A 12,674-nucleotide genomic window follows, 5' to 3' on the forward strand; every position below is an offset into this window, starting at 1 on the left:
TGTGTGCTGGGAGTGGAGGCAGCTTTCTCACGGTGCCTTATCCATGCCATAAGAAAAGCAGTGTTACATTTTAAGAAACCCAGTGTTAAGTTGCAAACACCACCTTCCATTTCAGTAGCTTTGATGATCATTTTTGCAATTGATGGAGAAGTCCAGAGGGCTTGCTGGTGCTCGAAGGCCAGAGTGGGCTTCATGGAGGTGAGTTGGAGCGGGGACTGAGTTCAGCTGTTGCAATCCTGGTCTGGCGTCTGGAGTCCTGTTAGTCTTTGGTGTCCTTTCGTAAAAAGGAAGGAATTGCCATTTTTTTAACCATATTTTTACTGCACCTTTTCATGTTTGTTTATTTTTTATTAAAAAAATTTTTTTTGAAACAGCTTCTCATTCTGTCGCCCAAGCTGGAGTGCAGCGGTGCAATCTCAGCTCACTGCAACCTCCGCCTCTCGGGCTCAAGCAGTCCTCCCACCTCAGCCTTGTGAGTAGCTGAGACTACGGGTGTGCACCACCACACCTGGCTAATTTTTATATTTTTTGTGGGGATGGGGTCTCACCATGTTGCCCAGGCTGGTCTCTAACTCCTGAGCTCAAGGGATCCACCCACCTCAGCCTTCCAAAGTGCTAGGATTACAGGCCTGAGCCACTGCGCTACCCAGAAATTGTCATTCTTTACCATCACTGCTGGAGCTAGCAGCTCACTCTTCAGTGCTTTAAAGCAAATGATCCTCAGGAAAGAAAAGGTACTTGCTTATTGCAGGCGCGAAGAGGTTCGGATTGGAACTTTTCCCTGAAGCTATATTTTAGCCCAGAGTTCCTGATGTAAGATGCTTTATTTAAATATATCAGTGAGCTTTTTCACTGGCATATCAGTACTGGAGGGTCATGTTTGCGCTCTGGGCATGACCGTCTTGGGTCTCGGTCCCCTGCGACTGCAGCTCCCACATCCCTGCTCCAAGATAAATGTTCTTCCCGTGAAGCAGACGGTTCACTTTTGGGATGGCGCTGTCCCCAGGTTTGGCTGTCTCAGTCCAGATGATGTTTGGTTAGTTTCCATTCCCAGAACCACACGCCTATGAGTTCTGAGAGTTTGTGACAGAATCAAGAGGCTAATTTGGGATATGTGAGATTCCCAGCCCACCTGGTATTGCCCCCGAGTTAGTGGTAAATTTTGCTATGGAAAATATCTCTTGTCAAGACCAAGCTCTGGCGCATTGCTCCCTCTTTTGGATGGCCATGGCATCTCATGAACCACTTGGAAATGTGTTTTATGTTGTTCTCCAAATATTAATAAAAATATCCTGGAGAGGAGGTTCACTAAGTAGTCTAGAGCTCGTTTGTCCAGACAACTGTTGGCCATATTAGTACCTAAGCACTTCTATTTAACCTTCTTCTTTTTTTTTTTTTTTTTCTTTTTGAGACGGAGTCTTGCTCTATTGCCCTGGCTGGAGTACAGTGGCGTGATCTCGGCTCACAGCAACCTCTGCCTCCCGGGTTCAAGTGATTCTCCTGCCTCAGCCTCCTGAGTAGCTGGGACTGCAGGCGCCTGCCACCACGCCTGGCTAAATTTTGTATTTTTAGTAGAGACACGGTTTCATCATCAATTCAAGGCTGGTCTTGAATTCCTGATCTCAAGTGATCCACCTGCCTCGGCCTCCCAAAGTGCTGGGATTATAGGCGTGAGCCACCACACCTGGCCTATTTAATCTTCTAAAACTACTTTTTCGAGAAATCTTTATTCGAATTATAGAAGATTGGCCAGGCACAGTGGCTCATGCCTGTAATCCCAGCACTTTGGGAGGCCAAGGCGGGAGAGTCGCTTGAGCCCAGAGTTTGAGATCAGCCTGGGCAACATGGCGAGAACCTGTCCCAAATTTTAATATAATAACATTTTAAAAATAAAATTAAATAAAAAATTATATAGGAGGGCCATGCCAGGTGAATTTTAACCGAAGCAAACCTTATTTATTCATAACAATGAAGTTGATATTACTAGGAAAAAGTTTCATTCCATGATAAATGTGTGGTGTCATGTTTTTCTTTAAAATATTGAATTTAAAGCATGTTCATTGCAATACTGGCAACTAAGTCCAGATTTGCTTTTTAACCATGTAGTAATTTCTGAGAAATATTTGTTTTATATTTTATTTTATTTTTTTGAAACAGAGTCTTGCTCTTGTTGCCCAGGCTGGAGTGCAATGGTGTGATCTCTGCCTCCTGGGTTCAGTTGATTCTCCTCCCTCAACCTCCTGAGTAGCTGGGATTACAGGTGCCCTCCACCATGCCTGGCGAATTTTTGTATTTTTAGTAGAGACGGGGTTTCACCATGTTGGCCAGGCTGGTCTTGGACTCCTGACCTCATGATCTGCCTGCCTCAGTCTCCCAAAGTGTTGGGATTACAGGTGTGAGCCGCCGCACCCGGCCTCTGAGAAATATTTAGATTGCATGCCTCAAATGGGCAGGACTGTGTCTTACACTTTTGTATTTATGCTACAGCGTACCTAGTACAGTGCCAGGCCTCGTTAAACACTTATTGATTGCTCAGACAATAAAGAACTTGCTTTAGAAGGAGGAGAGGATAGCTACGTGCTTCTGAATGTCTTGAACTTCTTGAAATCTCTTTCCCCATCCATTTTAGCAGAGTTTCTGTTGAAACTCCTAGGGTGTGTTTATGGAAGACAAACTCAGATGTGTTGTCCCGGCCTTAGGCCCTGGCAGTACGCCTCACTGGGACTTTTCACGGCACATCCACTACAACCTTTCCCACACTGCGACACTGGAGCCGGTGAGTCAGAGTAAGTAGAAGTGGGGAGCATTTTTCAGTACAGTACTTTTGAGGAAAGACTTGGGTCTCTCAAAGCCATGTTTGCATCCTTGCCATGTCCCTCACTGGCTGCTAGCCTCAGGCCACTGACTCTTAGCCTCTGTATCTCGGAGCCTCAGTTTGCTTAACTGTTAAATGGGGATACTCATACCTGCCTCATAGGGTTATGAGGATTAAATGTCTCCTACCTTTGAATGTCTTGCTCTGGTGTTTCCCTGGAGATATCTTGTCCAAGTATGAACAGCAGTGCTGGCCACAAACACATTATTATTATTATTATTATTATTATTATTATTATTATTATTATTACTGAGACAGAGTTGCACTCCGTCACCCAGGCTGGAGTGCAGTGGCACAATCTCAGCTCACTGCAACTTCTGCCTCCCAGGTTCAAGTGATTCTCCTGCCTCAGCCGCCTGAGTAGCTGGGATTACAGGCGTGCACCAACACACCTAGCTAATTTTTGTATTAGTGGTAGAGATGGGGATGCACTATGTTGGCCAGGCTGGTCTTGAACTCCTGACCTCAAGCGATCTGCCCACCTTGGCCTCCCAAAGTGCTGGGATTACAGGTGTGAACCACCACGCCTGGCCACTTTTGAAACATTTCTGTCACCCTGAAAAGAAACCCTGTACCCTTTAGCAATCACTCCTCATTTCCCCCATCACCTGCAGCACTGGGCAACCACTAACCACTGACCTACTTCCTGTCTCTAGATCTGGTGGAGATGCTTTTTAAACTTTTTTTACTACCCTGTGGTCCCTGAGGAGCGTTACACTGAGAAGTTTTCTCCTATTTTGTTTTTCATTCTCCCCATCCTCTTTTGCTGTAGTGCATGGCATGGGAAGCCCTCTCTAGGAGGATGCTGTGGACACACAAGCGCTGGACGAACTGCCGGAGTAGGTGACTTCCAAGATGCCCTAATGTAGTAGCTATTAGACCAGTTCCTGCATTTGGCCAGTAATTAGCGTGCTGCTGCACATTGCCACTAGGTGGTGCTGCTGCTCCATCCCGGCTAACCCACATGCATCGCTGGCTGGGGTCAGCCTTGGGGGTTCCCAAGTGTAGAGGAATCCATCTCTGTGCCTGTGATAATGACTGGACACCAGGAGAGACCCAGAAAACAGGGATATTCCTAGAAGAGAAAGGCAAAATAAGCACTCAGAGCAGAGGACATTTGAGTGTCAATAATGAAGGTGGCAGCGGTAATCATGGCTATCATTACTAAAAATAGTGGATGGTGGCTTACACCTGTAATCTGAGCACTTTGGGAGACCAAGGTGGGTGGATCACTTGAGGTCAGGAGTGCGAGACCAGCCTGGCCAACATGGTGAAACTATCTACTAAAAATACAAAAATTAGCCAGGTGTGGTGGTGCACGCCTGTAGTCTCAGTTACTCAGGAGGCTGAGGCAGGAGAATCACTTGAACCTGGGAGGCAGAGGCTGTAGTGAGCCGAGATCGCGCCACTGCACTCCAGCCTGCATGACAGAGCAAGACTGTCTCAAAAAAAAAAAGTAGATATTGTGCTAGTCACTTGATACACATCATCTCTGATCTTTACACCGAGTGAGGCATGTGTATTATGTATGCATTACAAAAGGGGAAAAATTAAGGTTCAAGAAGATAAAGTGGCCAGGCGTGGTGGCGCATGCCTGTAATCGCAGCACTTTAAGAGGCTGAGACAGGTGGATTGCTTGAACCCTGGAGTTCAAGACCAGCCTGGGCAACATAGTGAGACCTCGTCTCTACAAAAAAATAAATCAAATTAGCTGGGTGTGGTGGTGCGTGCCTGTAGTCACAGCTCTTCGGGAGGCTGATGTGGAAGGATCACTTGAGGCCAGGAGATAGAGGCTGCAGTGAGATGAGACTGAGCCATTGCACTCAGCCTAGGCAACAGAGTGAGACCCTGTCTCAAAACAAAGCAGAAATAACAAAAAATAAGGTGACTTGCTGGAGGCCACATGCCCATGAGCCAAATACAGGTCTGGGGTGCCAGGGCCCACATACTTCTGAGTACACTCTACTGCCTTGGGATCTGCTGATTCCAAGTCCCTGTCCCCATGCCATGGCAGAGGAGGAGGGAAGGAAGCAAAGGTGCCCAGCGAGACACCTTGGGTGGGTGGAGGTGCCCAGGGCCCAGGAAGGCCAAGCAGCATGTGGCAGGGCAGCATCAGGTGACACCCAGGAAGGAATGAGGAGAGGATGTGAGGAAAGAGCCACAGCACAGAGGCCTGCTGTTAGGTCAGCAGAGACCACGGTCCATGGGACCTGGATCTACCCTTGATACTAATAATGTTCTTTGGGGAAAAAAACTATAATCATAAAGTTTCTGCAACTGGACTGTAGTAATGGTTGCAGAACTGTATAGATGTACTAGGAACCATCAAATTGTTCACTTACAATGGGTAAATTGTACAGTACATAGGTTATCCCTCAGTAAAGCTGTATGGACATTTATAGTCATGAAACCAATAGTGACAAGGGAGCTGGGTAAGTGGTCTCAGCCGTGCTGTAGGCACTTTGAGAAGAGCAAGAGTGGCATCTCGGGTTTAATGAAAGAAAGCCTGGTCCATGGCATCCAGCTTCTGCTTGAATACTTTCAGTGCCCGGGAGCTCAGTATCTCAAAGCAGCCCACTCCGGTTTAAGATAACTCTCTAATCCTTAGAATGTTGAAATACATCATTATTATTCTTATACTGCTGTGAAAAATAAATGTCTTTGTTCTGCCACATAACATTTCTCTGAGAGCTTGAGGACAGTTATTGCATTTTCCCAAGTCATTTTTATCTCAGACAGAATTCCCTGATGACCTGTAGGTTTTTTGTTTTGTTTTGTTTTGTGGTTTTTTGTTGTTTTTTTTCTGGAGATGGAGTCTCACTCTGTCGCCCAGGCTGGAGTGCAGTGGCATGATCTTGGCTCATTGCAGCCTCCACATCCCGAATTCAAGCAATTCTCCTGCCTCAGCCTCCCAAATAGCTGGGATTACAGGTGTGAGCCGCCACACCTGGCTAATTTTTGTATTTTTAGTAGAGGTGGAGTTTCACCACATTGGCTAGGCTAGTCTCGAACTCCTGGTTTCAGGTGATCCATCCTCCTTGGCCTCCCAAAGTGCTGGAATTACAGGTGTGAGCCATTGCACTCAGGTCTCCCTGTGTTTTTTACAGGACAAGATTTCCAGCCTCTCCCATTCTCCCATTCTCCTGCTAGCTCTCCAGGAGCTACCCCTTTGATCTGTCCACATCCTTCTTAAAATGTGGGGACCCATGGGGAACCTAAAATTCTGCAGATGGCAGCCCAGTGCTGTGTGATTAACAATTTGGATCCTAGCTTTAAGACTCTGGGTTCAAATCCTTGCTCCACTGTAGGCCAGCTGTGTGCCCATGGTTAAAAACATCTACTTTTCTGAGTTCTAATGTCATCATCTAAGTTATTGTGAGGATTTTACTGACCCACACTTTCTACCTGCCCAATCCCTTCAGGTGGGCTCAACCTGGGTTGGCAATGGTTGGGCAAGGGAGAGCGATCCAAACAGCAAACTGTCACACTGCTGATAAGCCAAGCAGAGACACAGCCACCATTAGGAGAAGGGGCTCTGCCATCTCTATCTATCAGGCTTTTCTTTCATGGAGCTGTAACCCCTGGTAAAGGAGGTGAGGAACTTGCTGGGGGGAGCACACAAACACCTGCTGATGTGCCTGACTTGGATACCCAGGAAGTTGCTGGCTTTCTCTTCCTTTCCCCAACATTTTTATTTGTTTGAGACAGAGTCTCACTCTGTCACCCAGGCTGGAGTGCAACGGCGTGATCTTGGCTGAGTGCAGTGGCGTGATCTTGGCTCACTGCAACCTCTGCCTCCTGAGTTCAAGCGATTCTCCTGCCTCAGCCTCCTGAGTATTTGGGACTACAGGCGTGTGCCACCTCACCCGGCTAATTTTTGTATATTTAGTAGAGATGGGGTTTTGTCATGTTGGCCAGGCTGGTCTCGAACTCCTGACCTCAGGGGATCCACCCGCCTCGGCCTCCCAAAGGGTTGGGATTACAGGCATGAGCTACCGCACCTGGCTGGCATTTCTTTTTCAATAGAGTCTCCTCTTGATCTCATCCTTTGTCCACCGCACAAACCTTTCCCCAAAACGATCTCCAAGGAGGGGGGCTCCCGAACTAGATCAGCCTAGGGTAGGCCTACCCAGTTCAGTCTTAGCCGGGTCTATGGTACCATCTGATTGAAATCTAACTTGACTCTCTTCTCACTGACCTCTTCGGGGTCCCAGGGGTGTAAACATCCTGCAACCTTCCGCCAGCATTGTCTCTTTCGATGTTGCCCTCCATTCACTGACTCTCCTCACTATATTTCTACTAACTTACTCTTACATACAAAACAGATCTTTCCCCCTTCCTGTACATCAGGTATCATTTTGGATCGATACTACACCCAAGGCTGGGTGTGGTGGCTCATGCCTGTAATCCCAGCACTTTGGGAGGCCGAGGCAGGTAGATTACTTGAGGTCAGGAGTTCGAGATCAGCCTGGCCAACATGGTGAAACCCCATCGCTACTAAAAATACAAACTTAGCCAGGCGTGGTGGCGCGCACCTGTAGTCCCAGCTACTTGGGAGGCTAAGAAATGAGAATCACTTGAACCCAGGAGGCGGAGGCTACAGTGAGCCAAGATTTCACCACTGTACTCTAGCCTGGGCAACAGAGCAAGACCTTGTCTCAGACAAAAAAAAAAAAAAAAAAAGAAAACAAACTACACCCCCGGGTACTTACATAAATGAGATCATTTCTGTAAACACAGCGCAGTAGCACCATCTAGTATAATAAGCACTCAATAAATACGAGCTATTATTGCTGAGGCAATGCATATTGGGCCTCTTTTTCTCCATCCTCTTGTGTAGCCTAAGTTTGCAGCTGTGTTTGGCAGCCGCCTCATACTAATGAAGCACACTGGGCTTGGGATCATTTCAGACCTGCAGATCTCTTTTGCATGAAATGCAGTGGGGCCGGGGCTCCCTTTTCTGCATTTGTGCACCTGCTTTTAGGAACATAATGAATGATTTGCATTTGTCTCTTTTCATTTCATCTAGGCTTTGGCCCATCATCCTAACCTGTTGGCTTCATTTGGATTTTGGATTTTGTTATTGAATGCATCAGATCTCCCTCCAAGCTTTGCTTCCTATAAATTGGATACCCATGACTCATAAGTCATCATCTGAGTCATGATAAAAAAAAAATTGATTAAGGCTGGGCATGGTGGCTTACACCTGTAATCCCAGCACTTTGGGAGGCCAAGGCAGGTGATCACTTGAGGTTAGGAGTTGGAGACCAGCCTGGCCAACATGGTGAAACCCCATCTCTACCCAAAATACAAAAATTAGCCGGGCGTGGTGGCACGCACCTGTAGTCTCAGATGCCTGGGAGGCTGAGGCATGAAAATTGCTCGAACTTGGAAGGTGGAGGTTATACTGAGCTAAGATGGCACCACTGCACTCCAGCCTGGGTGACAGAGGAAGTCTCTCTCTCTCTCTCTCTCTCTCCATATATATAAATATATATATAAATATATATATATATAATTAAATGGGGACATACCATCAGAAACTTCCCTCCAGCTTGATTCATTTGTGTGACAGTAACAGATATTTACTAAGCACCTATAATGTGCTCTGTAATGGACACTGTTCTATTCATTAGATGTGGATGTTCAGCCATCTATGTAACTTGGCTAATCATACTTTAAATCTAGCCCTTATTTCTCCATCTTATCCACCAGGAATCCTGAAAGATTCTATCAGGTGCTTTGCTAAAATTAAGTATACAATATGCGTAGCAATGCCTTCATGTACCAATCCCTCCGCAATGGAAATAAGGTTAATTTGATAATTACTCTTAGTAAGCCACTTTGATCACTAGTAACATCTGCCATCTTTTATAAGCCTATCTGATTGCAGATCAACCTCAGACATACCCATCTGTAGTTTCTGGAATCCACCTTCTCTCTCTCACAAACCTGGGCGACATTTGCTCATCTCTAATTTTTCTCCACCCTTCTCAGCTTCCTGACTTCTCAATATTTACAGTAGGAGTTTGCAATCACACAGTAAAGGTCTTGGATATATTTAGTTGGAGTTAAGAGTGTTGGACTCCCATAAAGCAGAAGGGCTCTCCTTGAGTTTAGTTTGGATATATTTAGTTGGAGTTAAGAGCGTTGGGCTCCCATAAAGCAGAAGGGCTCTCCTTGAGTTTAGTTTGGATATATTTAGTTGGAGTTAAGAGTATTGGGCTCCCATAAAGCAGAAGGGCTCTCCTTGAGTGCTGCGTCATCTGTCTTAGATCCCGATTTCCCCATAATCATGTTTATTATCCTTTCCAGGTTGAAGATTATTCTGTCTTCTAAAGAAAATAGAAGAATATTAGGAGAAAAGACACTTTAAAATGTTCACTCTTTTATTCACATTACATCATCTGTCTTGAATAATGGGTCTATCTCTTTCCTGTTGCTCTGGCCCTGAAAAAAAAAATTAGCTTTTTAAGGCTGCCTTTGTTACGTGTGCATTTTCTTGTAATCCCCTCATTCTGGGATTTAATAATAATAGTATTAATACCACCTACAATTTGTCGGTTACTTACTGTGTTTTAGGCGCTGTGCTAAAGGCCTTCCACATATTCATCTCATTAGTAAACATTTCTGAAACTATTCTTACAATTTGTCCTTTAGTTTTTCTTGTTCTTGTCCTCTTAAAATCTGAGCTTAGCCATGAGCTCTCAGTGAAGCTGCTTGTATTTCTTTAAAAACCCCTCTTTGCTTCCTCCAAGTGGAGTGGGTTGTACTTCTGAGGTCAGGACAAACTGGGCACTGGAGGAGTTCAGCCTTCCGAGGCTGCAGGAGGGATGTGTCCCCTGAGGCGAGCAAGATGATGTAAGGCCTTGACTTGGGGTAACAGACAGCCACCGACAGGAAGAGAGAAGCCAACATTTAACCACGGAAGGATGTGAAGGGCGGAGAGGTGGGTTGAGCACTGGGCCCTGGGTGCGGGGAGTGGGAAGAGGTCCAAAGGTGAAACCTGGGAAGCCTGGGCTTGGGTCTGGAAGTGGAGAGAAGGAAGTCGTTCCAGGGGGAGCTGTGAGCAATGTGAACCCATCATTTCTGTTTTCACCAGCGAGGGTGAGAATTGAGTCCACAGGAGTGGCTCCCTCCTCTGCTTCCTCGACCTGCAGAGGGCTAAGTGGGGCAACGAGCAGGGTAAAACTTTTCAAGATGCTCTGCTGTTAGCAGAATGAGCTGTTGTGACCATTTCCCAAGAGCCAAATTTCCTCATCAGTCCTGAATGTTGCCTCTGTTCTATGATTTGCATTTAAAAAAAGATATAGTCTCCCCATTATGTTGTCAAATCTGAAATAAGGGACTGTGTTTTTGCAAAATTCTCTTCCAAGGCCAAGCACAGGGTCAATGCTCAGCAAATATTTGGTGAGTTAATGAATGAAATGAAAGCACTCTCCTTATGCTCCTTGGCTGGGTGATGTAGAGAAGAGTTCCAGAACAATATAATTTAGTTTCTTTCTCCTTTTAACCGACCCTAATTTCTCCACAAGGCATATGCAAATATCCCATACATGTGGGTTTCCAGGCATGTGTTTTATGTGCAAATACTGCTGCATATATATGATTTTATTTTACTTTTTGAGACAAGGTTCATGGTCCAGGCATTGTCCAATGCACCAGTGCATTGGTGCCATCTCAGCTCACTGCAGGCTTAACTTTCTGAGCTCAGGTGGTCCCCCCACCTCAGCCTCCCAAGTAGCTGGGATGACAGGTACACACCACCATGCCCAGCTAATTTTTTGTATTTTTAGTAGAGATGGGGTTTCACTATGTTGCCCAGGCTGGTCTTGAACTCCTGGGCTCTAGCAATCTGCCCACCTTGGCCTCCCAAAGTGCTGGGATTACAGGCATGAGCTTCTGCTCATATATGTTACTTGTTCATCTGACTGAAGACCCCAAAAGAGACCAGCACCCCAAAGAAGCATGTATTTCTCTTTGGAACCAGAAGCAAACATCCTTCTGTTTGCTTGGGATGCATGGGATGAGCATGCAGTAGGTGTTCAATACATACTTGTTGACTAATTAGGGGACATAAATATGTAAAAATGGTAAATTAGCAAGAAAGAGCTGCAGTGTAGATAATCAAATAACAAAGTTGTCCAGGACAAGAGAATCTATCTCTGAGGGCTCTGTGTAGAGGGAGAGGTGGTGTTGGCTAGTGAGGCAGATCTGCCTTCTAATTAGGCTCCAATCAGGATAATATTGCAATTAGCTCGGGATATTATAGCAGTTAGCTTCTATTCTTGGAACAAATTCCTGGGAGATTTAAGTTGGGTGGTAAAAGAAGGTTGTCCCAGGAATAAATTTGCTGTGAACCGCTTTGGAGTGACTACTTCATATGTGCCTAATTGAACCACCAATGTAAACCTGATTGGATTGTTTCTTTATCGGCGACACTTAAACATGAGCTCAGGAATTTGGATAGCCACTTAACAACAGAACACAGCTCGGGAAATTGCAGATTTCAAATTTCAGAAAAATCGATGAATTTAGACAACTTGAGTGTCTTCTTTTTGTCAGGGTAGACAGCCTTCGGCCTCCAAGATCTGGCTGACAAATGCTTGCTGCTGAGACAGGTACTGAAAAGAGTAAAAAATATAATGTCTTCAATTATCTTCCCAGTTATTGAGACATTTAAAAACTCCACCCCAGCCCACCCTGACAGTCTCCTGTAAGGAGCTCGATTTTCTCTCCGTCAACCCGATGACAGACCCGAGAGGATGTTTTGTCTGGGAATGTTTGCTCTTCCTGGCTGGGGTGAGTAGGGCTTGGCAGCAGAGACAATGTGAACAGAACCAAGCCATGAATCCTGGCTCTCAATCCGTCCAGCCAGCAGCTTTTCGCTTCATCCTTCACCCTTCACCCTCCACGCTTCTTCTCTTTCTTCTGCATCAGGAGAGGCAGATGTAGAGCCCAGAGTTTTTTGTCAAAGAGCCTGAGTTGGTTGGAATCCTGCCTGGCTCCATCACTGGAGGGTGACTGTGGCTTTCTGAGGCCCAGTTTCTTCATCTATAAAATGGGCATGATAATATCTCCCCAAATCATTTCAGGAGGTTGGTTGAGAAGGGGTGGTGCCTGTACGACTGCCCTAAGCTTGAAAGGACAGCAATCGGTGCCGGCTTTGTAGCTCACAACCTTTACCTTAATGCTGACCATCACAGGGTCTTGGGACAGGCCCTAGGACCCGCCCCCGCCCCTCCGCCCCCATCCCCGCTGGTGCAGGGCTTCCCTGCAGATGGCGCTGTGGCCTGGAGAATGGAGCCAGCAATAAATCAGGGCAGCTTGATTAAACATGTCCAAGTCTAGTCAAGCCAGACTAGACGTGGGCGTGTTTGGCACTATAGGTGGATCCAGTCTGGATTTCCTTTACCTGCACGTCCTCACAAAAGTTCCCTCCCCATCACATTTGCACCTCCCCAAATTAAGCCACCCAGCCCCCACTTGGCCCGCTGGGAACCACTGCAGCAGGCAGTGTGTTTAATCCCTGTGAAGCATTTTAGCATTAGATGAAGATGACACCTTTGGGCTCCCATCCGCCTGTGACAGAGGCTGCCAGCTCCACTCTTGGAAATACCCTTGTTCTGACTTAGTTTCCCATCCAAGATGAAGGTAGGCAGACTGAAAAAGCCAGTGCTAAAAGAAAGAAGACCCCAAGACCCTGTGTAAAGCTTAGAAGGCAAAGGCCTGTCTTCACAGACCCAGCTAAAGAGCTAGGCTTTGGCACCAACACATCCTGTTTGGAATCCAAGCTCCA

General features: G+C 46.2%; 2 protein-coding genes across 8 annotated transcripts; both read left to right on the forward strand.

Moving 5' to 3' along the window:
- Positions 1-96: 96 nt before the first annotated feature.
- LOC116474997 (uncharacterized) lies at positions 97-9,522 on the forward strand. Of its 7 annotated transcripts, none has more exons than XM_058445092.1 (4): positions 103-198; positions 2,700-2,776; positions 3,648-3,718; positions 9,191-9,522. In XM_058445092.1, the coding sequence occupies exons 1-4, from the start codon at positions 124-126 to the stop codon at positions 9,193-9,195; spliced, it is 228 nt and encodes a 75-aa protein (XP_058301075.1). In that variant the 5' UTR covers positions 103-123; the 3' UTR covers positions 9,196-9,522. The 7 variants fall into 7 exon arrangements, with proteins under 7 accessions (XP_058301074.1, XP_058301075.1, XP_058301073.1 ...); XM_058445090.1 differs by having other exon boundaries at positions 3,648-3,714; XM_032163945.2 differs by having other exon boundaries at positions 124-198; positions 2,654-2,776.
- Positions 3,840-7,454, forward strand: LOC116474999 (putative uncharacterized protein encoded by CRHR1-IT1). The gene is made up of 2 exons (XM_032163948.2): positions 3,840-3,924; positions 4,716-7,454. Exons 1-2 carry the CDS (start codon positions 3,840-3,842, stop codon positions 5,099-5,101), a joined length of 471 nt encoding a protein of 156 aa, XP_032019839.1. The 3' UTR covers positions 5,102-7,454.
- Positions 9,523-12,674: the final 3,152 nt, after the last annotated feature.

The sequence above is a fragment of the Hylobates moloch genome, unplaced genomic scaffold, assembly GCF_009828535.3.
Source record: "Hylobates moloch isolate HMO894 unplaced genomic scaffold, HMol_V3 SCAFFOLD_10, whole genome shotgun sequence".
NCBI classification, from domain to species: domain Eukaryota; kingdom Metazoa; phylum Chordata; class Mammalia; order Primates; family Hylobatidae; genus Hylobates; species Hylobates moloch.

Coding starts and splice junctions, on each gene's coding strand:
- LOC116474997 (XM_032163945.2), top strand. CDS start 124: ATGATCATTTTTGCAATTGATGGAGAAGTCCAGAGGGCTTGCTGGTGC. Junction 199..2,653: donor CCAGAGTGGGCTTCATGGAG/GTGAGTTGGAGC, acceptor TGAAACTCCTAG/GGTGTGTTTATGGAAGACAA. Junction 3,719..9,190: donor TGGACGAACTGCCGGAGTAG/GTGACTTCCAAG, acceptor TATCCTTTCCAG/GTTGAAGATTATTCTGTCTT.
- LOC116474999 (XM_032163948.2), top strand. CDS start 3,840: ATGCATCGCTGGCTGGGGTCAGCCTTGGGGGTTCCCAAGTGTAGAGGA. Junction 3,925..4,715: donor TGATAATGACTGGACACCAG/GAGAGACCCAGA, acceptor CTAGGCAACAGA/GTGAGACCCTGTCTCAAAAC.